Raw genomic sequence first — 25,601 nt, forward strand, 5'->3', positions numbered from 1 at the left:
GCTACAGACTCTACTGACAAGCAAACATTTTGTTCATCATCCACAAAGGGCAAACTAACAAAGGCTCTGCAGTTTACTTTCCTTTCCCCTCCCCCAGCCCTTTTTTCTTTTATTCTTTTATTTTTTTTTTACTTTATTTCCTTCTTTTTCATTTATCCCAAACATACAAACAAACATTTATATTCAAGATACAGTAATGGACATGTCTCAAGTAAATCGGGGACTGACATACCAGACCCGATTACAATCTATGTCAGAAGTTACCCTTCATGCAGATCATCATCCGAATCCTACTCATAGTCATGGCCATGGCCATACTCATAATCATCATCACAATAATGCAGTGGCAAATGATGCTGACCCCATCACGCTAAACACAGCGGGTTTGTCACAAGGTGTTGCACCAAACGCAATATCAGGAACCGCCTCTGACATACCACCGGATTTGGCAATTCTTTTGCAAAAACTAGACGAGGATTTTTTGGTTAACAAATCGATTGATCAGTGGAACTATATAAATAGAAGAGAAGCGATATTACAATCGATTGAAAAGCTTCACAAAGAACAGAATAGAGATATACTTCCATTAGACCCAAGTAAATTAGAATTGCCTTTAAAACCGCGTAAGCCTTCAAATATCACATTCGACAATATGGGTGCAGAATATTTGGTAGATATTCTTAAGCTAAGGGCACAAATTTACAAAAGCGAAATGGCTTTCGTTGTTTTAGACTCCAAAGGTAAAGAAGTGAATTCAATTTCTTGGGAGAAGATTTATCTTCGAGCAGCCAAAATTGCTTACGAAATACATCACAAAGTTTCATTAAAGAGGACTGACACAGTTGTTTTGTTATACAAGGATGGTGAAGTCACTGAGTTTGTAACTGCACTATTTGGTTGCTTTATTGCTGGTGTCACAGCGATTCCAATACATCAAGACATTTCCTTGAATGAAGTGATTGGTATACTCAACTTGACAAATTCTAAACTTTTGCTATACTCCGAAACTGTTGCCAAAGAGCTCGAAAGACTAAACTCCCAAAACCAGCGAATCAAGTGGCCTCCGAAGCTTCTCAAATGGAGGACTACGGATCTTGGCTCGGCTAAAAAGTCAGAATTATCATTTTGGTCAACAAGAAAACCACTGAAGGAGGATAAAAAGTCGAGCATGAACCTTGCTTATATTGAGTTTTCGAGGTCTCCAGTTGGTGAACTACGGGGCATTGCTTTAAGCCATAGGACAATTGCTCATCAAATGACTTGCTTAGAAGCGGCACTTCTGAGTCTGCCAAATTCTGAGAGTGGATTAAGCAGAAGCTTCAAAGAATTCAGAGGCCTTAAAAAGGTTTTTCTTGCTACATTGGATGTGCGTTTCTCAATAGGACTCATTTTAGGAGTATTGTTCACTATTTATACTGGTAATGTGCTCTATTGGGCCCCACAGAAAGTTATGGAGACACCTGGTCTTTACGCAAACATCATCACACGATGTCGCGCGTCGTTGCTCCTTGCTGATTACTTGGGGTTGAAAAGAGTCACATACAATTATCAGCAATCGCCAAGTGCCACAAGGTACTTTTCCAAAACGCAAAAAGTTGATTTCTCTTCGGTGAAGTGGGTATTGGTTAACGCTCTAACGATTGATGGGGAGTTTATGGAGATTTTGTCGCAAAGGTATCTTCGACCACTTGGATGTCAACACCCAGAAAATGCAATTATTCCCATGCTTACACTAAGTGAATATGGAGGAATGGTGATATCACTCCGAGATTGGATAGGACCCAAAGACTGTTTTGGCTCGCAGGTTTCAGAAGAAGAAGCAAATGAACTTTCTGCGGTGCTCATTGATAAAGACGCATTAAGTAGGAACATTGTGAAGATAGTTGAGACGAACCCTTATGCCTCAGATGACATTTCCAACGATGTGCTACGAGTTGATGCGTTTGGTTACCCACTTCCAGATGCAACTCTTGCCGTAGTTAATCCAGAGCTGTCAACACTTGTGCAAAGAGGTGAGTTGGGAGAAATATGGATCGATAGCCCATGTCTCTCGGGTGGATTTTATGGACTACGCAAAGAATCCAAACTGATTTTTCACGCCAAATGTCTTGGTCCTGATGGGTTATTGGAGATGGATTTCTTAAGAACTGGCTTACTTGGATTCATATATTTGGGTAAAGTCTACATTTTGGGTCTATACGAAGATCGCATTAGGCAGAGAATGAGTTGGGATGAACTAGAGATGGCCAAATCTCGAGGGCTCGATTTAATTGAAGGTAGCGGTTCAAGATATCATTACTCTTCGCACTTGCTAGCAACTTTGGCTACCGAAGTCAAACAAATTTACGATTGTACAATATTTGACATTTTTATTGGGAACGAGTATCTTCCGGTGGCTATTGTGGAAGCTGAAATTATACGGAATGTCCAAGTGGAGCAGAAAGAAGCTGAAAACGGTACTGGTGAAGGTGGCACCAAGTCAAAAAACGCTGAAACCGAACTCTCTAGTGGAGCGCCTCTTAACGAACCCGTATTGAATGCAATTGCTCAAAAATGTTTTGACACTCTATACAAAAGGCACTTTTTGAGGCTATATTGTGTTTTGGTTGTTGATTGCGATACCTTGCCCAAAATCATGAGAAGTGGTGGCCGAGAGATTGCCAATATGCTTTGTAAAAAGAAATTTTTGGAGGGGTCATTGCGAGCTGAATTTGTTAAATTTTTCATTAGAAAGTCGGTGAGTATGATACCGCATGGAGAAGACGTTATTGGTGGTATTTGGTCTCCGTATGTTTCAGAGCTTAGAAACCAAGCTTTATTAAAATTCTCTGATCAATATTCCACTATTGATCATAGATCCAAGACCGTTGATGATACGACAGGAGCAGTATTGAGTGATTTTAAAACGATTCAAGATATCTTAAAGTATCGTGTCACCAAACTCGGAGACGCCACTGCGTTTCATAGCGTTGATGTCAGCGGAAAGTCCAAGCCGTTAAATTGGAAGAAATTCGAACACAAGGTCCATGCCGTTTGTCAGTACTTGATTGAAAAAACAGCTTTGAAAACAGGACAGTACGTTATATTAATGTTTTCTTTATCAGAGGAGTTTGTTGTTGCGTTTTACGCTTGTCTTATATGTGGAGTTGTTCCTGTACCAATGCTTCCGTTTGACTCCAATAGAATCGGAGAAGATTTCCCTGCATTTGTGGGTGTTATACGAGATTTTGATATCTCGGAAATTTTAGTCAATGACGAAGTGGAAAAGTTTTTGAAAAATGGCCCCGTTGCCGACTCTTTTAAAAAAATTGCCCATAAAAGAGTCAAATCGTTGAGGATAAAGAACACCACCAAGCTTAGTAAAGTATCGAACGTGACCAATTTGATGTCAAAAATTACTCTGAGGGTTGGTACGCTGAATTTGGAGAATAGAACAGCATTGGTTTGGTTGAATTTCACTTCGGACCATTACCGTGTTGGTGCAACATTGAGCCACAAGGATATAATTGGGGTTTGCAAGGTTTTTAAAGAAACGTGTAATTTGAACTCAAACTCTTCAATAGTTGGATGCGTTCGACATTCTGTTGGTATTGGCTTTATTCAAACATGTTTGCTTGGTGTATTTTTGGGTACGACTACGTATCTTAGCTCGCCTGTGACGTATGCTGAGAATCCATTATCATTTTTTTTAACTTTAGCGCGACACAAGGTGAAGGATGTATTTGTGACTGAGCAAATGTTGAAGTATGCCGCTATAAAGTTTGCACCAAAGGGATTTGATTTGTCGCACTTGAAAAACATGATGATTAGTACAGAAAATAGAGTTGAAGTTGATCTTTTACGTAAAATTGCAAAAGTTTTCCAATCTACAAAATTGAGCGTTGCATCGATGTCTACTGTTCATAGTCATTTTTTTAACCCGATGATCTCAACTAGATCATACATGACCGTGGCGCCGGTTGACCTATTCTTGGATCCTGTTGCATTGCGACAGGGATACGTGTCTGTTGTTAATCAAGCAGAGGTTCCCAATGCATTGCATGTACAGGATTCTGGAATGGTACCTGTTTGTACCGAAGTTGCAATTGTTAACCCTGAAACCAGGAAAATTTGTAAAGAAGGTGAATATGGTGAGATTTGGGTGCGTTCGGAAGCAAACTTGACATCTTTTACCAATGGCCCTAAAGGACCGACGGATTCGTTTAGCCAGATGCAATTCAAGGGGGTGATTGCTGATGGAAATCCCGACGTTAGGTATTTGCGAACTGGGGACTTGGGATTTCTTCACAATATTTCGATTACGAAGAATCAGAATGACACCAATATCAATGAAGTTTCGTCGTTCCAACCTTTGTTTGTATTAGGAAAGATTGCAGATACATTTGAGGTTATGGGGTTGCATCATTTTCCGATTGATATTGAAAATACCATTGAGTATTGTCATCCAGATATTTATAGGAATGGGTCCTGTGTTTTTAAATGTGCCGATTACACTATTGTAGTGTGCGAGTCCAAGCGAAGTCGCTTTTATTCGTCCTTGGTACCACTTATTGTCAACACTGTGCTTAGTAAGCATCATCTTGTTATTGACATTGTAGCATTCATTAGGAAAGGCGAGTTTCCAATTTCGAGGCTTGGTACTAAACAACGGGCCAGAATAGTGGATGCTTGGGTGCAAGGTGTGATACCAATCAGTGCATCCTATGGGGTCAACTATGGTGAGAATAGCATGATCAAACTAGTGAAAGAAATGGACAAAGCAGCAGGTTCTGGCGCGTTCCATGGACTCAAAAACCCAGCCCGTGCTTACTACGATGAAGATGAGTTGGATGTGTTTGATGAGCTAGCAAGTTCAAAACTAAGACTTAATAACGAATTTGTTGTACCTCCATAGCTTTATCTACATTGCACCCTTGTTCAGTCGCTTTTTGGTGCCACTATTACGTTCAAATAAATCTTGGATAATACTAGATTTGAACCTCAAGGTTAAAAAGTATTGTTGAAGAGATGAGTCTCATTTTGTTAACTTACAGACTATGGGTATGTTTAATATGCGGAGGGGACATTGTAGACTTCAAATAAGCTATATAGCAAAAATCGACAAATACAATGTTTTGAAGAGACAATGGGTTTAAAACTGTCTGCCAATAAACATTTTCTCAAAAATGGACACTCAGTAAAGTCTCTTTGCCTGCAAACTGTAATTGAGACGACTTGCACCACGCTTTGCACATGAAGCATCATATCTTGTAATCATAGTACGGTTTATGGTGAGATGGCACGCAATCAAGATATCAACCGTTCACGTTGTGTTGTGTTGTGTTGTGTTGTGTTGTGTTGTTTCGAGTGTGTGTGTATGTGTGTGTGTGTATTGACACAGTTGGTACTTGTAACCTAGGTAGCATGATTTTAGTGCACAGCTGCCCCACACTTGTGAAGAAGTCATTTCCTATGTGAATGTTATTTGGTGTTGGTTCGCATAAGCTTTTCGGTCATATTTGGAATTATTATTACTATCTATTTTTTGGCTAACGTAGCAGTTCAGATAAGGAATAAATCGGACTAGTTGGTGCCAAGAACTGTAGATGTTGTTTGGCTGTAAACAAGCAGCCAAATACAAAAAAAAAAACAAGGCTACAAGGGGTCTATTATATCTTGGCGTTTTAATGTGGAAAAGCCAAACGTTTGCTAACTAATTTAGATTCTGGCGATAGTTTGTAGATTAGGGGCAAGGGCAGGCGGGGGGGGAGGAGGGAAAAGACAGAATTTAGTTTGGAGGAAAACTTTGTATTGATGAAAACTGGCCTTACATGCTTATTGGTAAATGCTGTAAATGCCATAAAATGCCATAAAATGCCACAAAATCAAACCGATACACATTTTCATCTTGACCCTTCCAACAACACCGCCAAACAGCAGCAACCCCAACAACAGAGAATAGGGGGGGAAAGGCCAATTACGACTCCACCAATATATGCATGTGATGAGTCACCGCCACCAACCCACCCCTTTCTTCGAGAGCTCATTTTGGGATACACCAATGATACGTGTGGAAAATAATGGAAATTAAAAGTGGGGAGAGTGAAGGGGGAGGAAGAAGATGATATGACTGATAATGACTGATATTAGTTGGTAAAGTTTTATTATTATTTTTTTTCGTAGCCCAAAAAAAAATCAGGTGCTTGCAACTCCGTGTGTGTATTTTGAGGTTTTTTGAGGTTTTTTAAAGTTCTCTTACTCCTCCTCCTTCTCCTCGCTCCTAAATTGATGAAACTAAAAGAAAAATGCTCAAATGACCAGGGTAAAACGCTAAAGGGGATCTTGTAGCTTGAGGAGAACTCAAATTTTATTGACCGATGGACTTCGCCATGAAGATTTCTATTTGGACAAAGTGAAGAAAGCTAAAGCTTTTTGAACAATAATCAGACCGCATGGTTCTTGAACTGTAGCTTCTTCATCAGTGTTTGCTCACAGACCTCACAGACAAATATAGATACTAGACTCACATCGCTACGAAAACATTAGTACATATTATCACTCACTAGTTTCCCCACTTCCGCCCCCCCCCCCCCCCCCCATCTACTTTCCTTCCACACGACGGTACAAAAATATATCTACTGTTACGCTAACTTTAAGAGAGCAAAACAAAGAAATCAAAAGGAGCTTGTTAATATGCTTTAGCCTAAAGGTGACGGTGCTGCCATGTGCATGACGTCAACAATAAAGGCTACAGCATATAGACATTGAATTATATATTTGAGTGATCCCCGCTCGCACTCATACCCTTGTGACCTGTAACAGCATGCGCGCTTTTTACAATATTAAACACATTTCTTTAAAGCTTTTGCAACCACAATGTGTATGGCATATACAAGTTTACTTGTTAATCTCCAACTACGTGGCCTAACTAGAGAGCTAGCTACTTTGTAAAGTATAAATATCCACAAATACAGCCCTTGTGACCTCGAATCTTTTTTCACCCTTTTCTTCTTCTTCTTCTTCTTCTTCTTCTTCATCTTCTTCTTCTTTCTTTTCTCAAAACTAAACCCACAACCAAGTCTAACCACTTTTCTAATGTCATTTACAGAGTCAAACTTTACCGGATAGTTGATTTTATGCATAAAGTTTGGTTTAAAATACCAGAGAAGGCAACAGGATCACCATTATGGGAGTTAAGCTCAGCTCTCGACCTTAAAAGTATTAGGAACGCAGCCACGTGTGTTTTTGCTAGTAGAATCAGCATTAGTGTTGCCGGGCTCACCAGTATCGGTTCCTTCACCGGCTACAGGGTCGGAAACCTTCTACGAGATAGATTTAGGCGCTGAAGACGTGGAGAAAAAGAAGCTGGTGAGGAGACAATTCCCCCTGCTTAGACCATTTGGATGGTTTAAAGAGAGGAGAGAGGAGAAGGAGTTAGCTGAAAGGGTTCTTTTGGCTAAGGGGATGGTTGCCGGCGTTCGTGCGTTGCATCCCAACAGAAAGAAGAAGAAGATGATGAATAACAACAACAACAACAACAACAACAACAACAACAACAACAACAACAACAACAACAACAACAACAACAACAACAACAACAACAACAACAACAACAACAACAACAACAACAACAACAACAACAACAACAACAACAACAACAACAACAACAACAACAACAACAAACAACAACAACAACAACAACAACAACAACAGCTGCAAACCTTTCACATACGGAAAGTTCGTAGCAAACGTAGAATCATACTGTCCTCGACTGTGTCAGGAAATCAGAGCTTCAATGGGCTTCTCGGATTCCGAATACGTACAGTCCATTTCTCAAGGACTCACAAAACTTGAGAATGGAAATTCAAAGTTGGGTGATGGGAAGTTTATTGTACACCGGGTCACAAAGCGAGAATTTGAAAATGTGATCAGGTGGCTCCCTGAAATACTTGGCGAGGACGAGTATGACTCGCTACTTATACCTGTCCTTCAATTAGTTTGAGATGCGGTTAAAGACGAAAACCAAATACTTCGTTGTAACACGCAATCTCGACTATAGGACAGAGTTTTTATTGGAATACAAGTTTTCCCGGAATGGCAAGGAATCTGCTATATCACGTCGCCGCCCCAACAATTTCAGGCTCACAGAAACTCGGAAGTTCCCAGAAAATGAGGCTTGGGATTGGTGGGATAATTACCGCTTTTTAGAAGAAGTATTTTTTCTAGCTGCCAAAGAAAGATACGGCTGCAAGTTTTTAATATGTGCTGCATATGCAGATGATGGGGACCATGGAGTTTGGTATTATATTGATGATTGGTTTAAGGACAGTCCAAGCGGGGTCTCTCGATTATGTCAGAGTAGGCGCAAATTGTCTGAGAAGTATGCTCTTTGGATTTAAAATCTTTTCAATTTTCATTTGAACCTGGTCGAAGGTCCATTGAAGATGAAGGACTTTGATCGCATATATCAACGTCCCAGAAAAGAAAAATCCTTTATTCAGAGAAAGTTGGCCGAAATGTTTTGCTGCGATCAGAGACCCTCAATTGCTGAATCAATCTGAAGGAGTCGGGCTCTTTCTTAGCCCATCTTCTACCCATTCATCTTCAACCTAATCACTGGTGCTAATCGCAAACAAAAAATGAAAAGCAAACCCGTGTGGCTGATATTTCTACTGCTATTCCAAATGCTATTTCTGATGTTACCTCTGTTGCTGCTTCACGGATGACTATATCACAAACCCAGCCATGATCCCAAAGCAGGGGGAGCCCACCGACCTCTGCTACCGTTTCCCATAGCCTACCACAACATTGCACTAGTGTAGCTGCCGACTCACACATTTATTCTGAACTTGGCAGATCCTGCGACAAAATGGCGCCTTTGTCGTATGATCTTGTACGGGGAACGAAAAATGTCGAGGACGCATATGCACTAGGAGTATCAACAAGGCACAGCGGGATCATATAATCACAGGTTGAGTTGTATAAGTCACCGTGCAAGTTGTTTCAGATGGTGCAGAAGAAAAGCTTGTGGAATCAGTTCTCGGGGTTTAATTTTGCTACATAATAATCATTGTTTGCTCGTGGTGGAATAGCTTTACTACCACCACCACCCCTACTACCACTACCACCACCACTACTACCACTACCACCACCACTACTACCATCACCACCACCACTACTACCATCACCACCACCACTACTACCACCACTACTACCACCACTACTACTGCTACTGCTACTGCTACTGCTACTGCTACTGCTACTACTACTACCACTACCACCACTACTACCACCACTACTACCACCACTACTACCACCACTACTACCACCACCACTATGACCACCACCACTACTACCACCACCACTATGACCACCACCACTACCACCACTACTAATATTTATCATAGAAAACAAAGGAAACATATTTGTCATAGTGTGTGCTATCCAGCGTCGTCCAAACTCAAAGCAAGCGCTTCAAATTTGTCAAAAATTTTACTGGTGTTATTTCTGGTGGTGTTGCTGATGCTGTTCCTGCTATTGCTGTTCCTAACATTGCTACTGCGGCTGCTCCATGGCCAACTATATCACAAACCCAGCCATGATCCCAAAGAAGGAGAGCTCGCCAAAAAATGTGCCCGTGTTCAAACACCACAAAGGGCCCTGCTACTACTTATCTTATCCGTCACTGGCACGCACACACTTTTGGTATCTCCCATTGCACCTGCATCTTCGCTCGTTTAACATATACAGCTTTCACTCGTTTTCAGGAACACATCAAGGTGGGGGACTCGATGACTTTTGCTATTAATCTTTACACTTTTCTTTCTAATATTAACACACCTTTCTGTTTTTGTATACACTCTGCTATTTGTAAATGAACCATTCTTCTATCTCGCACTCTGCCTACAAATTATTTCTCAAATTGGACGTTCTGTATATTTCGCGCAATCGCTGTCATTGCAAACTAGAGTATCTCGGACTGGAGTATGTGTATCTGTGCGCGCACGTGAGCTGCTGTGAACGAGTTAACCTCAGATACACGTAATATACACGTAAGATGGACGCGCGCGGGTGCGTGTGTACTTTACAAAAAACTTTACAAAAAAACACTACAGTGGGCAGTGTCACATTGCGACCTAAGATAGGCGCATTGTGCCCATATTTCCACAAAGTGGAAATGCGTGCCAGACTCAAAATTAGGAGTTTCTGGTACTCCACTCATCTTGAGTGTAAATAGTAGAATATAAATACCTGACTAAAGTCGCATCTTAGACTTGAGTCAAATATATAGAAACATCGATAAAATACACATTTTACGGTCAAAACAACTATAACGCAATTCCGTGAATATTCGGGAAGAGTGACGACTCCCCCGAATGCCTTCACTTACGACTTGTATGAGATAACTTACACCTTACACTTAAGAGCTTTACTATAATCATAGTGTATTCTGACATAGTAACACTTTATCGGAATGCACTCCTTCTGCAATAAATCTATTCGCTGGTACTAGCTCGCAAGGTAGCGAATTCTAGTGCACAGCAGTCGCACACTTACGAAGAGTAACGTTGCTATGTGACAATTTGGTGGTCCCTAGCAGGAAATTGACCATTCCTGCACTGCAGCAGATTGAGAGTGGTGTATAGATAAGTGAGAACTCAAAATGATTTGGAGTCATGTTGGGTGAAGTTATCGAACTGGATATGTTACGGTCATGAACGTACACATAAACCAGAAATAAATAAACCAAAGAAAGAATTTGGTACTAAGGCAGATATGTACTGTCTGTGGCAAGCCAGAGATGCTCCGACCACGCTATTACAAAGGGATACCACTCCTGGGATTACATATACCCGAATCATGGTACTAAGGCAGATATGTACTGTCTGTGGCAAGCCAAAGAAGCTCCGACCACGCTATTACAAAGGGATACCACTCCTGGGATTACATATACCCGAATCATGGTACTAAGGCAGATATGTACTGTCTGTGGCAAGCCAAAGAAGCTCCGACCACGCTATTACAAAGGGATACCACTCCTGGGATTACATATACCCGAATCATGGTACTAAGGCAGATATGTACTGTCTGTGGCAAGCCAGAGATGCTCCGACCACGCTATTACAAAGGGATACCACTCCTGGGATTACATATACCCGAATCATGGTACTCAAACAGACGATAAGCCTGTTATTTACAGGTGGAACTTACTCTACCAAACTACACGGTACGGTACGTGGCGCCGAAGACACACTTCTGTTGGTATGCGGCAAATGGTCGGAAGTTTTACCGGACACAAAGCTGATGCCCAACAGTGAAAATTTTTCATGGCCGCGATGAGATCACAAACCAAATATGGCTTAGACTCCGCCGGAAGCCTATGATATATTGTACAAACTAAAGCAATGACCCAAAATTTTCAGAGTGCCACGACCAGTACGTGTAACCGCTGGAAAACAGAATAACTGTACCAGCAATTAGTCGCCATCCAATAAGAAATTTGTTATTATAATTCGGCGGAAAATGACCCGAGGTGAAATTAGTTTCTACTTCTGATGAGGACACAAAAACGATAAAGTGCCAACCTCACGAGGATCCATAAACACAACGCCGTAAAAGAAAAAACAATTTTAACGATAGCGACGTGGCCATTAATTCGATCTACTATCATAGAAAAAAAATAAAATAGATCACTGGTCACATATTTAATTACAAATAGATTTCTGTTAACCAAAATACAATTGAAACCCAAATTCAAACTCGACTCAATGGATAACACAGAAATTTCAGCTGGAAAAGAACTACACAATATTTGAGAAGGAACTCTTTAGTGTTTACCTCACATTGAACTCAGTTCACCCAGTACTTGTCGGGTATACAGGAGTTATCCACATTTATTGTGATAATCAATCGATTGTCAAGGTTCTAAATAAACCCCTTGACAATTCACACTTTGTGAATCGAGCTTATAAATGGTTAAACTTTATAAGGTCATTCAATTACAACATTGTTCACATTGATGGCAAGAAAAATGTCATAGCAGATGCACTTAGTAGGTGCTATCTGGCTTCCTCGCAAGCTGAGAACTTTGCTGTTGAAGAGGTGCGTAACTTGTTCCGACAAAGTCTTGACCCGACGTTCACGGTCTCTGTCAATGCTACTAATATCACCAACGAACCGAACTCAAGTTACAAGGGATTCCATTTGGACCATATCGTATCCTACCTCAAAACCTTATCCGTCCCTGCAATATATGCCAACCCTAAAGTCCATAAACGGTTCACCTACCGAGCTTTGGAGTTCTACTTACAAAATGGCATACTATTCAAACGTGGTAAGGAAGGGTCCTACTCTCGAAGAGTACTTATTGGCTCAGACGCAGTACGCAGTGTTTTCTTTGTTGCCCACGACAAGCGCGGACATTTAGGTATAGAGGCATGCTTTAACTTGTTGAATTGTTACGCTTTCATTCCAAATTTGTATCGCAGACTAAAAGATTACATTACGACATGCATTCATTGCCAAAAACAAGGGCCAGCTACAAACCAACGTGACCCCTTGTATTTCAATTTACCCGCAGGTTTATTCCACACGATTGTATGCGACTGTGTAAAGATTGGTGGCTCGGTAATCGTTGTCGCGAGAGATGAGTTTCTGGCATGGGCCGAAGCAAAGGTTTTGCCTAGGCTCACTGCAGAAGCTGTCGCCGAATTTATTTACGAGGCTTTCATAGCAAGGTTTGGAACCTTCCAGACACTAAAGACGGATAATGGCCCAGAATTTGCTAACAAAGATTTAAAGCAACTACTTCTCACCCATGGAATTGAAGCTAAATACACGGTACCATATCACCCACAAGGAAACGGTATGATTGAAGCATCACACAAGAGCATCATCCGCTTCATGCGACTGCTCCCGGAGAAAGTTAACCTAGAACAAGCATTAGTTACCGCTTTATGGGTTGATAGAACCACCGTCAGGAAGCGAACAGGTTTTACACCACAGTATTTAGTCTATGGTTTCGAAGGCCATAGTCCACTCGCAAATTTAATCCGCCACAACCCAGACATCAGAACCTATTCCGAAGACGAACTATTCCTCTTCCGTTTCCAACAACTCTACCACCGACAACACGAAATCACATCTGCCCTTGACACCCAACGCCGTACTCGAGAACATCACAAAGAAGTGTTCGACAATCGCTACGACACACTGACCAAACTTCAATCCGGTGACCTTGTATTGGTCACTGATGGCGACTTCACTCACCCAAACAAGCTTGGCCAACGTTGGGCAGGTCCATACAAAATCCGGAAAATCCTGAGCCGTACTTATTACTTACAGAGTTTAAGTGGCATCAGGATACTGCGCAGATACACCCGAGAGATGATTAAACCATTTCACCTTCGGAAACGTAATGTGTAAGTTCCTTCCTAACGCCCCTGCTTAAGAGCAGACACCAAATATTTATGACCAATTTGCTCAGGGGGGGACTGAACGTCAGGAGAAAACTCCCACATATATTTTAAAACCAATTTCTAGTCCTCTTAGAGGGGGGAGAATTGTCACATTGCGACCTAAGATAGGCGCATTGTGCCCATATTTCCACAAAGTGGAAATGCGTGCCAGACTCAAAATTAGGAGTTTCTGGTACTCCACTCATCTTGAGTGTAAATAGTAGAATATAAATACCTGACTAAAGTCGCATCTTAGACTTGAGTCAAATATATAGAAACATCGATAAAATACACATTTTACGGTCAAAACAACTATAACGCAATTCCGTGAATATTCGGGAAGAGTGACGACTCCCCCGAATGCCTTCACTTACGACTTGTATGAGATAACTTACACCTTACACTTAAGAGCTTTACTATAATCATAGTGTATTCTGACATAGTAACACTTTATCGGAATGCACTCCTTCTGCAATAAATCTATTCGCTGGTACTAGCTCGCAAGGTAGCGAATTCTAGTGCACAGCAGTCGCACACTTACGAAGAGTAACGTTGCTATGTGACAGGCAGCAGCATTGATAGGAGCCAGATTCTCCCTATGTTCTGGAAGTAACGCATTTTTGTAGAATTGACATAGGATCCAACCTAGGGTTCAACCTGGGATCCGGCCTATATGATGTGAATGTATGGGGCGGGGAAAGGGGAAGAGAGTAACTGAGCACACAATTGTCCTCAAACTTGTACCCACACACCCTTTTTCCTTTTTTGTAGTCTACTTTCTGTTACTGCTGCACAATATTGGAATCACATCTTTGGTAGGGTATTAGTCGCACGCACTGCTGAGCAACTTGGATATACACGAGACACAAAACTGTCGCACTGGTATTGCACCTTCACCAGAGATTAGTGGGCAACCTGGCCCCTCCCCCCTCCCATCTAAGATTTCGTTCTCCTTCCTAATAATGAACGCAAAGAGTTAAATAAAAATTCTGGTAGGCCCATGAAACCATTTTGTTCCATATAGTAAAGTATTTGTAGTTTTAAGTTTTCGGAGGGAAATGATAACCACCCAGTGGGATAATTTGTGTTCATCAATGTTATGCTCTCACATGTTATAGGTCCTTCATGACGCACCTCCAAGGTTTCCGAGCTGTCTTCTAAAAAGCGAAGAACTTTAACAGCAAAGTATGCTGTTGCTGGGTTTATTGCAAGCGAGCCACGTTGTCGAATGTTAACAACATCGCCTAGGAATAAAGCTTCTTCTAGCTTTAGTCGTGATGTCATTAAGAACAAACTCTTTTGAATAGAGTTCGGCTTTGGATTTTGACAAAGAAACTTGTTTTTCCATAACATATTAATTATGTCCATAATAAACGAGTTGTGAAGTTGCCGATCTTCTTCCTTTTTAAATGAAGTTGCTTTGTTTCCTGTAATCAAGTCGGTTGTAAGGTTCAAAATGTTTACATCGCCTGATAATAAACCAGAATATATGAGTGTTCGATATCTGTTGCAAAACGAATTGAGGTTGCATTCTATTTGGGTACAACCGCTACCATCAGTGACTACACCAGCACCAGAACTAGCACCAGAACTAGCACCAGAACTAGCACCAGAACTAGCACTAACACTAGAAATACCACTAGCAACATAATTATATGATTTAACTCGTCGTAAACTAAGTAAAAGTTTTGCGGTATGCTGATATCGAAGTCTTCCGTAATATGGTATCGTTTCCATTATATAGCAAAGCACGGGGGTTTGCAAATGTACCACATCTAGATGCAAATCAGTTGTAGTTAGTATAAAATCTAATAATTCTTTTGCTATGAAACTACTACAACTAGATTGCCCAAAGTCGGATTCATTCTTCGGTTTAAATAAATTCTTTAATGTAGAAATCTCAGCTACAACCAACTCATAAACCTTTTGCTCGTCGAATTCCTCCAAATTCAAAAAGGAAGTGTTGAGCAACCAACAAATTCGCCTAAAAGCTTTGAAGACTTTTGTGCTATGGTGATTTCCGGTGGTTTCCTCTGAAGCCCTGGAAAATATTGAAGTTTCAAAAGTGTTTAAGCTCTTTATTTCGGCTTGCGTAGCTATTATTAACTCCTTCAGTTGTTTCTCCTGAAGTAGCTCCAAGCAATCTTCAAGAACAGAATAACTATTTATGAAAGGTATCTTGTCCGAGTCTGAATCCTTATTTTCGGTGTCATTCATGATTGTTTCCTCTAAGGTTTTTGGTTTCTTGTTGTAGTTTCTCATGGTACTCTCTCTTTTCTCGCATATTCGAGAATCCTCGCTGATACTTATATTAGATTTGAAGGAATTACTTTCGGGCTTTCTTTTGAGGTCTATGCCTCGTCTTAGTATTTCAAACTTTTGGTTAGTGAGGTTGTGGAAAAGTGCTTTGTCCCATGGGCTTAGATTATTCAAAGTATTAATAAGTTCTGGTCTCGATGACAAACTCACATCAGCAAAGTACTGGAAAAGCTCACTTACATGAGACCTCATATAGTCGTATTTTTGACAGTTTAATAGCATAGGTAGTAGTACCACAAATTCTTTACTAGACATAGTATTCATGCTTTGCTTTATTGCATGTGAGAGCCATGTGAACATGGTTAAATCCAATGATTTCAACGTCTCCTTGGTTTTCATTGGCCACAGTTCCGAGAACCTTGAGCAACACAACCCAAAGTTGTTAACAATTCTGATCGCCGCATCGAGCGGCAACTGCAGCTGAAGGTCGTTTGGTAATTTTGGGAGGTTCTTGATTAATGGGAGTTTAATATTGTAATCTATATGAGGATCATACACAACATCCAATATTCGCTTTAAAGATATTGCCGTGTTGTTCACCTGGTACATAGTTTCCGCTTTTTCCTTCTTTTCAGCAAGCCTAACATCAAAGTTGGAGACTGCATCTTCAATCTCAGTCATACGAGAGTAGTGCGTTGATAATTTGTAATTTGAGCTTGGGTTTGAACTATTTTGGCCTATAGAAAACAAAACAAGACGTAAGCACTCAAGCTTTAGCGGTTGTAAAGTATTTGTATTTCTCCCCTTCTCTCGTTCTCGCTCTAGCTTTCATTTTCTCTCTCTTTCGTTGGAAAATAGATCGAATAGAGCTGTCGATTTAGTACGCTAGTTGCAAAAAAAAAAAAGAAAAAAAAAGAAAAGAAGAAAAGAAAAAATATTGACCAAAAGGTGGGAGTCCACTGATCAAGATGCATACACTAACTTTGGATATACCCTTTTTGATAAGCTACTTACTTAAAGCAAGTAGAATTGATGTTGTGTATCTCACATGTGAATTAAAATGTTTATGAAAGAAAAAATTTTAAAAAAAAAAAGAGTTCATCTGAGAGTAGTATGATATTTGGTTTCAAAATCACGTAATTTTTTTCACCCTAAGGATAAATATGTACATCTATAGCCTGTATTGTATGCCATTGAGCTAAGCAAACCTACATTTGTTATATCACAATCATTTTCAACCAAAACTCAATACACAGACCCCTCTTTTCTTTTTTACAGACAACTTATATAAACAAAAAAAGTACACATCATGTCATTAAAAAGAACCGTGGCATATTCTTCTAATATACATATATGTATATATATATATATATATATATATATATATATATCTGCTTGTACACTTCAACACTTGGTAGCTCTAAGCCCAAATCTGCTAACAAATGATTAAAATAAATCAATATAGAGGTATATAGAATTATATAAAGATATAGAGATACAGGTAAATAAAAAAATAAAAAATAAAAAAATAAAAAAAATAAAAAAATAAAAAAATAAAAAAATAAAAAAATAAAGAAATATATAATAATAATAAAAAAAAAGAAATTGAGATCCAAGTACACACGAATTAAAATAAATGGATGTCCCAAGTTTGCGGAAGTTTAAAATCTGCAAAAAGTTTAGTATCGCAGCTACTAGCAACCCCCCCTTTTTTTTTGTATTTAAACCCGGCAATCTAATATAAATAAAAATGGAAGGATTTGAATTACCTGATCAATTCTACGAAAACACACAAGCTTTATTTCAAAAAGCACTCAAAGGAGGCTCAGTTCTTTTCAATGGTGATGGAGCTGTTGACAAAATCAAAAGTGTTGAAGTGGGTGACATAAATGTTGACTTTCAATTGACATTGCTTACCTCTCTAATGCACAGGCCAGAAATTGGTAGTCGTGAATGTAATCCGTTTGAAAACCCTGAGCCAGAACTCACTATACTCGAAAAATATGGTCCTGAAAATGCATATCGTCTAGTGTTTAACAAGTTTCCTGTTGTTCCCAACCATTTTATGCTCGTCACCAGGGAATTTGAGTCGCAAAACTCTCCCTTGAGTCCATCCCAATTATTTGCAAGTTACAAAGTTCTTGAAAAGATTAAAAGCGAAAGTGGTGGCAAGAACGAACGGTGGTTTGCATTCTTTAATTGTGGACCCGAGAGTGGAGCTTCGCAACCTCATAAGCATATACAATTCATGACTCAGCCTCCACAACTGGTATACAAGCCATTTTCTGATTTAGTTTTGGAACAAGCCCCGGACCCTAAGAAACCAGGCGAGATTTTCCAAAGTGAAGATATCCCATTTGCACATTTTTTGATAAAATTGCCTCGTGCAAATGATATCCTGGAAATTACTCTTGCCACCTCCTACTCAGCACTCCTTCAAAAAACATTGACTGTGTTGAAACAGAATGATCAATACCAAATGTCCTATAATCTCATCATGACAAATTCATATATGCTAATGATTCCGCGTTCCTCGGGGAAGTACAAGGACCAGATTGGAATCAACTCCTGCGGTTTTCAAGGTCTTATATTGTGTAAGAATGAAGAGTTGCTAAATTTGGTAGAAAAAGTAGGCCCAATGAACATATTGCGAGAAGTAGGATTTTCGAACAACATTGATACATCATCGCAAGAAATACAATATTGATTTTATTTAAATCTGGCTGAAGAGTCTAGCGAGGAGATATTTATAATGAAAGATAAATAGAAATTAGACAAAGAATGTGCAATGTTTTTGTATAACTTTTAATGGCTTCTTATAGTCTTTTCCCGTGAGTCTTTCAATTCTCATTTTATTGTAACGTTTATCTTGTTCGCCGTCCCTTCTTCCCCCCCCCCCCCCTCTTTTTGCTCCTGAATGGTTATTAATGTAAAGTTTAAATTTTGGCCCTAAACACCTATAAGAGCTTGTTTTTTACTTTGTGGTAAGTAAAATCCATCAAGTCCACTATATTTAGAAAGAAAATGTTTTTGTCTCGCTTATTACCTCTTTTGGAAGTCTAGAAATTAAACCAATGAATAGCCAACAGAAAATGATTATACACCAGAGAACCAAGTGACCAGACAAAAAAAAAAAAAAATTAAACTACAAAGTGTTTACAGCAAACCTCAAACTGAGTTAGGTACTTCATCCATCCTCGACTTTTCCACCATACTTCATCCAACTCAACACATATATCATCAATCATGGCGTCTATGACTTCTATTGTTAAGGCAGCAGACTTTGTCTTGTCTAGACCAACATTATCAAAAGTTATTGTGCCTATTGCACAAAAGTTTACAGCATATGCTGGCTATAGGGAGATGGGATTAAAGTATGTAGTACAAATTAATGAAACGTGAACAGGGCAGTTTCATTCAAGCATATGACTGGCGATTTGGCAAGGAATGAAACCCTCACTATAATAAGATATAGAGAAATAGTACTAACAAGTGTTTTTTTTCAATTTTCTAGATACAACGACCTTCTCATTGAAGAAACCCCAGTGATGCAAAAGGCAATCAAGAGACTTCCATCATCAGTGAGCTATGCTAGAAACTATAGAATACTTACAGCACACCAATTGTCTTTGTCGCACCAGTTGCTTCCAGCTGACAAGGCTCTCAAGCCAGAAGAGGATGACCATTACCTTATTCCATATATCTTAGAAGCTGAGAAAGAGGCATTTGAGAAGGCTGAATTGGACAATATCGAAGTTAAGGCTTGATAAGAACCAAAACTAAAATCAGAAATGAACGAAATCAGAATTCGAGCCAAACTATATAAATTCAGATGCGAGAGGCTGTAATTCAACAAAAGGTTATTGCATATGTTTGTACTAGTCTATAATCTATATTTGAATTCTATACCGTCTATCACTAAAAAATCGTATATACACACACACACACACACACACACACACAAGCACCACCACTCCTTATTCGCTTTTCTTTTCTTTTGTTTTTTTTATTTTTTATCTTTTTTTCTTTGTATTTTTTTTCTTAAATGCTTGTCAAACTCACAATCCAATTCGAAATTTCTTCAACTGCTCCAACACCAAGAATGTCACGATAGTATGTGGCCCCAATCTAATGAATGAAGGTAACCATCCTCTGAACATGAAACTTATACCCTCTGTTTTAACTGCAGCTCTTAGTATCGAAATTGCACCTTGCCCACTCTCCCTACTGTTCATTATTCTTGTCTTGACAACATCGGCAGGCGAACACACTGTTGTGGCAACCAATCCCGCAATCAACGATGCAGAAAAGTGTGTAGACTTTTTCGAAGGATCCATCTTAACATACTCAACTAAAACATTTTTGGCCCCGTCATAGGTGACCACTTGGGATGCAGTCATCAACACTCCACGCACCAAGTTTGGGGTCAATCCTTTGTATAGAGATAGCCACCCTTCTGAACGGCACACTCTATAGAGCCCGTCTATTGCGTTCCTATAATTTCTTCGCTGATCCTTGGGTAACGCCTTGTCATTTTGCATTCGTATATTCACAACGTCTGCCGGGTTACCAACAAGTCCACCCAAGGCACCTGCAACCATTGACATTGGCAACAATGCTGCCATACTTGGAGTTTTATTGTGTCCCAATTTCAGCGCATACTTTTCTTTTAAAAACTCATAAATCCCAAACCGAGTGGTTGAGTAAGTAGCTTGTCGAAGTAGAGAAGCAGTTAAGCCAGAGTATAATTTTGTGAAGCCTTCGTTTCGCAAAATCTGAATGATCATCGACACCAAGGACTGGCCAGGTTTCGACGCAGTTTGTAGTCGAACTTTTGCGAGGTCTAATGGATGTGTGACAAAGCACGCAACCATACTTGATAAGCCTCCGTACCAGAATCTTTTTTATTTTTTAGTTGAAAAGTTAGTATATTAAGATAGTCCCTATTTTAAGATCAACGAAATATACATACGGGTACTGCAACTTTGTATTGGTATTGGTCATCGAAAGATATCTCAGCAATGTATCAATTACAACAATAGCTAGTGAATACCACTATTATGACTATACCAGCAAAACACAACAAAACAACAAAACAACAAAACAACTATATAACCAAATGATGAATAAGAAAAAAAAAAACAGTGCCATTAGAATTAAGCACAAGAGGTGATGATCTTCAGACACAAAAAGAGACGGAGAACGAAAAAAAAAACGTATAGAAAAAAAAAAAAGAAAATCTCTATAGTATTTGCTCAGATCTCAAGCAGGAGATTAAGTCACACTTAAACTCCGGAATTATGAATCATCATGAATCATCATGAATCATCACGAATTATCTATAACCAACAATTCTGTGCAAATAAGTTACCAGCATCTGTCGCCAATTCACGTCTATTAGAAAAACCATCTAACAAATATAGCCAATCTTTTTGTTAAAGAGAATGTAAAAAAAACAAACTTAGCCACTGACATAGGAAATGTATAATTGCCACTTAACTTAGAACCACTGCGTTTCATCTCATCTGTGCATATGTGTTGATTGTTAATGAACTGACAAGATCGAAACCAAAATAATCTTTATTTGGATTTGAAAGTGGCAAACTGCTATGTTTAGGAGACTTCAAAAATAAATAGTTGTTCTTACACATACTTTTGTTGTCGTTTACATTAGTGTACAACAGCAGTTTTTATTTATCTTACAATCTTGGTCCACATATCCAGCTCTATAGACAATTAGCGCCCCAAAAAAACAAACAACAAAGTGAAAACTTCAGAGAGCAAGTGAACAATTTGCTGATAAATGTGAAGGTCACTGACGAACTTTTGACATTTTTGGACTCATTTAAAAGGGACTGCAACGAAGTCTTTGACAAGATAGTAATGAGTACCACAGCAACTGAAACTTTCAAAAGGATATGGTCATGCAAATTATCAGACTTTGGAAAAATCGAACAAGAAAGAGAAACTATTTGATTTTTGGGAGCAAAAACTGCAAGTTTTAAACATAGATCAAGTGTATACTCAAAGCGAGAAATAAAATGTTGCCTGCTTTAATTGAAGAGCAAAACACACCAAATGTTACCACCAAATGCATTGAATTATATCAATAGCCATGTTATTAGTCATATATTCTAGTAAAATCAGCTGTACCTTTTCACGTAAGATACAAATTAATATTTGTAACCGACATAGCTATAGAGACTTAAAATACAATTGGGCTGATACAAATGGTTTTATTCCCACAACTGGCTAGTCCTCAAACACTAACTGATCTTTATTGACGTACAAATCATGACCAAAAGCTATCTTCTTTTATCCTTTTTCAAAAAATTGAGCTAATCAATTGCGCAAATTGAGCACGAAGATTAATGATTATCTTAACCAAGCAACTCGCGGAAAGAGTGTTATAATATGCAAGCCAATGGTATTTTTGGCTGAGCTTCAGCAATCGTAAACTCTAATTCTTCAATTTCTGTCTACTAAATATCATCATACATATATACATAACACGATTTAACCTATGCCATCCAATACAAAAGATCTACAATTAAACGAGCCATGAAAGATTCCAACCACCAAATACGACTCAAGATCAAAAAAAAACTTCACTACAAACTTCCTTTTTTGTTCGGAAGCTTCATGAACCCTTAAAGTCATAAATTTGAGATAGCAAAATCTAAAGTACATCATCCTATACAAAATTTTGAAATAACAGCATTGTCAAAGAGTGAACAACAAATTCACCCCTACACGCAAAAGCAAAAGTTGCAGATAACCATAAAACTGATCTCAAAATGTAAAAAAAACTCAACTTTGTGAAAATGCTATAAAATATCAATTGCACTTATCAAACAAAATAGATAGCAATGTTAGTATGAGAAAAACTTGTCCATAAAATTTAAATTTGGAAATCCTTTGTACAAATTTCAAAATGTTTTCAGTGAAAAGAGCTGAAACAACACCGAATTAAAACAAATCCGCTACATTAAACTATAGGTTTCATACAGTATATAAAAACCATGCAGGTGCAACTCAAAAAAGCTTGCGCATGTACATAGCACAAACAATAAACGACATTATGATAAAACCTTACCTAGTTATTGAATATCTCTGGAAGCTTTGTAAAGTAAAGCACCAAACAAATCCAAATCGATAAAGAATAGTAAAACAGTGTCTACAAAAAAAAGTACAAACACTAAAAAAATCTAAACCTTTGATATTTAGCCAATATACAATTCGAGATAAGCAATATAGAAACAACTAGTGTTAGTTAACAATTAAGCCAAAACAAAGGCAGTTCGCTTAGAAAATATCGTAAGTAGCTATTCAGACATCATCGATCATGAATCGTTTAACAATAACTAACACATGATTTTTACTACAAAATTAAACTGAAATAAATTCAAGTTTTCACGGTTCCTAAACATATACAAGAAAAATAATCTTAGCAAACTTACAAGCTCAATATCTGGAATAGTTTCACCTTCAATAAATAGATATCGCAAATAATCACTGAATACACCATCGCGATACAAATAAATTAAATAAATTCCAATGGTAGTCCAAAAGGTATTATCAAACTATTTGACTTCTAAATTCCAAATTACGTTAACATTCAAAAGTTGACATCCACAAAAAGCAATCATGGTAAATCAAGTAACATCTTCATCCCGCATAACTTATAATTGTGAGTATATCGTTTTTCAAAATATGATACAATAATGGCTAGACTTTTCCAAATTATAAACCAACCTTTTGGTCATTAATTGCTGCCTTCGCAAATGGACTAAAACAACCTCACTTAGAAATCACTTAATTATAAACTTTTTTCTATTCAGCCAACTAGAATTAATATTTAAAGTTAACTTACATGTTGAATATTCTATTAGTAACCAAGTTAAGCGCTAAGAAAGTATTCACAATTAGAGCCGAACACTTGCTAAAATTATGGATTCCATTGAACGCCAGATTACTTCAATCCCAATGTAATCAACGTATACAACCTAAGTCTGACAGTCAAGATTATTTTGTTCAACATATGAATTCTATTTTTAAATACCTCCTATGATGTGAAACAAAACCATCTTGCCATTAAGAACAAATTAATGCCTTTTATAGTTGTTCGTGATGCTTCATTTCGCTAATTGTTAAACGAGCAGCATCACAAGCGCATACCTTTAATTCCAAATCATCCTTTACCGATTTCTACAAAACATCGTAGTCATTAAGAAGGCTCGTCACTAGTTGGATACCAGAGAACAGCAATTGCTCATATGTTTCAGTTGACAAAGAGATTAGGAGAAATATGGAAGTGAACAGCATCTAAAGTCCGAGTAAAATAGAATAACAATTTATATTCGGTTAAACGACAAAATTTTCGTAAATAGTTTTTTAAACAAGGTCAATATTTTTGGAGTTGGCATCTTGGTTGCTCACGAAAAATCTCAATTAAATCATCCGCGCTCAATAGCTATTCGCCTTGTTAAACTGTTTTTTCTCATAGATTATTATAGTTTGGAATTTGTCAATTTTGTCTGGTCCGTGAAAATTTTTTACTTTAGGATCGTCAATGTGGAATAATTTTGAAGTATTTGTTTCATAACAGAATATGCTTTGGTCGGCGGAATATTGTAACTTTTAAATTGCTGAGAACATAATAATTTTCTAACAAGGGTATGATAGTTCATACTTGAAATATTTGGAGTCAGAGTGGTATGTATGACTTGTGTAATGGATGCTATACATTAAGTGCAAAACTTTTCTAAGTATTGTTAAATATTGCCCGCAATTATGTAATCTATAATACTACTCTTTGTGGTAAATTATTTAAATGACCAAAATAAATAGTATCTGTAATCACTGTTTGGAATCTCACGTTATTACTTCAGTGGTTTCTAAAAGTTTGGGGGATAATCACCTTATTTGGATGCTATGACAACTTTAATTTAATCGTAGTAATTGACTTTTGGTAATACATGTTTTACAATAATTTATTCCTGCAATGTCATTTAATGTTGGGTTGGTTAGCGCCTTCAAATACTTTAGTTTAATCTCTAATCAGGTGTAGTACATTTTTGGAAGGGAGACTTATGAAAATTAATTTAATCTGTCCTTTTTACAATCAACACTTATTGAAAACTTGGAAACAATGTTTTGACAATTGCGCGGGTTTGATTTGTGTTGAGAAGAACTAATGTTTTTTTATTGCGTTTTTGGATTTTGACCGCATGCAGGGAAGTTATGCACTTCGTTGTGAAATCTTTTATATATATATGTCTTTTTGCACTGTATAGTTGTTCATTGCTTTATCTTGGTGAGTTTTCCATTCAATTAAACTTATCTACTTATGTATGTTTCTATACATTAATTTACACTTTTACCCAATTGTAAATACCGGGATTTCCTGAAAAAATATATGTAGGCGCTAAACTTACAAATTTTTTTACTTCGTTTAAGTTTTTCGATGCTTGCAATGATGAGGGGATAATTCAAGGGCTCAAATTTGTCGTATTTCCTCAAGCAAAGGCCAAATTACATTTTCGTGTGATATGGACTTTCCATCATGCTTTGTAGTGGATTTTTTGATGTAAGTAATATTCCTTGAGAAAAAGAGAAGACAAGTATACGTGAGCTACAAAGCGTCTTGCCAACTTTTTGAATAAACGAATAAATTTCGAATCAAATTTGCATTGGAACCTCCGATTCTTTGGACTCGCAAGCATCTGTTTGCTTAGAGAGAAAAATAGTTCAAAATTGAATTCAGCGCATTTAAAACTTTAGTGATTATGTTGTAACCGCTTTACAAAGAGAAAAAGATATGCATTTAAGTCATTCTCCGGTTGTTTTTTTTGCCGTCAGGCACATTAAGAGCTGTTAATCTTCCATTTCTCCAACAATCCTCGA

General features: G+C 38.2%; 8 protein-coding genes across 8 annotated transcripts; 5 read left to right on the plus strand and 3 right to left on the minus strand. All coding sequences in view use genetic code 12, as the record gives it.

Moving 5' to 3' along the window:
• Positions 1-196: 196 nt before the first annotated feature.
• On the plus strand, positions 197-4,894 carry PVL30_005655 (uncharacterized protein; the record flags this gene model as incomplete). Its single annotated transcript, XM_001524055.2, has 1 exon — positions 197-4,894. One exon carries the CDS (start codon positions 197-199, stop codon positions 4,892-4,894), a length of 4,698 nt encoding a protein of 1,565 aa, XP_001524105.2.
• A 142-nt stretch (positions 4,895-5,036) lies between these two features.
• Positions 5,037-7,907, plus strand: PVL30_005656 (uncharacterized protein; the record flags this gene model as incomplete). Its single annotated transcript, XM_061119722.1, has 5 exons — positions 5,037-5,040; positions 6,689-6,704; positions 7,088-7,197; positions 7,289-7,459; positions 7,768-7,907. 5 exons carry the CDS (start codon positions 5,037-5,039, stop codon positions 7,905-7,907), a joined length of 441 nt encoding a protein of 146 aa, XP_060975705.1.
• Positions 7,908-7,982: 75 nt separating this feature from the next.
• Positions 7,983-8,378, plus strand: PVL30_005657 (uncharacterized protein; the record flags this gene model as incomplete). Its single annotated transcript, XM_001524057.2, has 1 exon — positions 7,983-8,378. One exon carries the CDS (start codon positions 7,983-7,985, stop codon positions 8,376-8,378), a length of 396 nt encoding a protein of 131 aa, XP_001524107.2.
• A 634-nt stretch (positions 8,379-9,012) lies between these two features.
• On the minus strand, positions 9,013-9,411 carry PVL30_005658 (uncharacterized protein; the record flags this gene model as incomplete). The annotated part of the gene is made up of 1 exon (XM_061119723.1): positions 9,013-9,411. One exon carries the CDS (start codon positions 9,409-9,411, stop codon positions 9,013-9,015), a length of 399 nt encoding a protein of 132 aa, XP_060975706.1.
• Positions 9,412-14,372: 4,961 nt separating this feature from the next.
• On the minus strand, positions 14,373-16,376 carry PVL30_005659 (uncharacterized protein; the record flags this gene model as incomplete). The annotated part of the gene is made up of 1 exon (XM_001524059.2): positions 14,373-16,376. One exon carries the CDS (start codon positions 16,374-16,376, stop codon positions 14,373-14,375), a length of 2,004 nt encoding a protein of 667 aa, XP_001524109.2.
• A 1,069-nt stretch (positions 16,377-17,445) lies between these two features.
• APA2 (bifunctional AP-4-A phosphorylase/ADP sulfurylase) lies at positions 17,446-18,402 on the plus strand (the record flags this gene model as incomplete). Its single annotated transcript, XM_001524060.2, has 1 exon — positions 17,446-18,402. One exon carries the CDS (start codon positions 17,446-17,448, stop codon positions 18,400-18,402), a length of 957 nt encoding a protein of 318 aa, XP_001524110.2.
• A 539-nt stretch (positions 18,403-18,941) lies between these two features.
• QCR7 (Cytochrome b-c1 complex subunit 7) lies at positions 18,942-19,462 on the plus strand (the record flags this gene model as incomplete). Its single annotated transcript, XM_001524061.2, has 2 exons — positions 18,942-19,069; positions 19,210-19,462. The coding sequence occupies 2 exons, from the start codon at positions 18,942-18,944 to the stop codon at positions 19,460-19,462; spliced, it is 381 nt and encodes a 126-aa protein (XP_001524111.2).
• Positions 19,463-19,753: 291 nt separating this feature from the next.
• On the minus strand, positions 19,754-20,846 carry DIC1 (Mitochondrial dicarboxylate transporter; the record flags this gene model as incomplete). Its single annotated transcript, XM_001524062.2, has 2 exons — positions 19,754-20,594; positions 20,839-20,846. The coding sequence occupies 2 exons, from the start codon at positions 20,844-20,846 to the stop codon at positions 19,754-19,756; spliced, it is 849 nt and encodes a 282-aa protein (XP_001524112.2).
• Positions 20,847-25,601: the final 4,755 nt, after the last annotated feature.

Source organism: Lodderomyces elongisporus, chromosome 8 (genome assembly GCF_030384665.1).
Source record: "Lodderomyces elongisporus chromosome 8, complete sequence".
NCBI lineage: Eukaryota > Fungi > Ascomycota > Pichiomycetes > Serinales > Debaryomycetaceae > Lodderomyces > Lodderomyces elongisporus.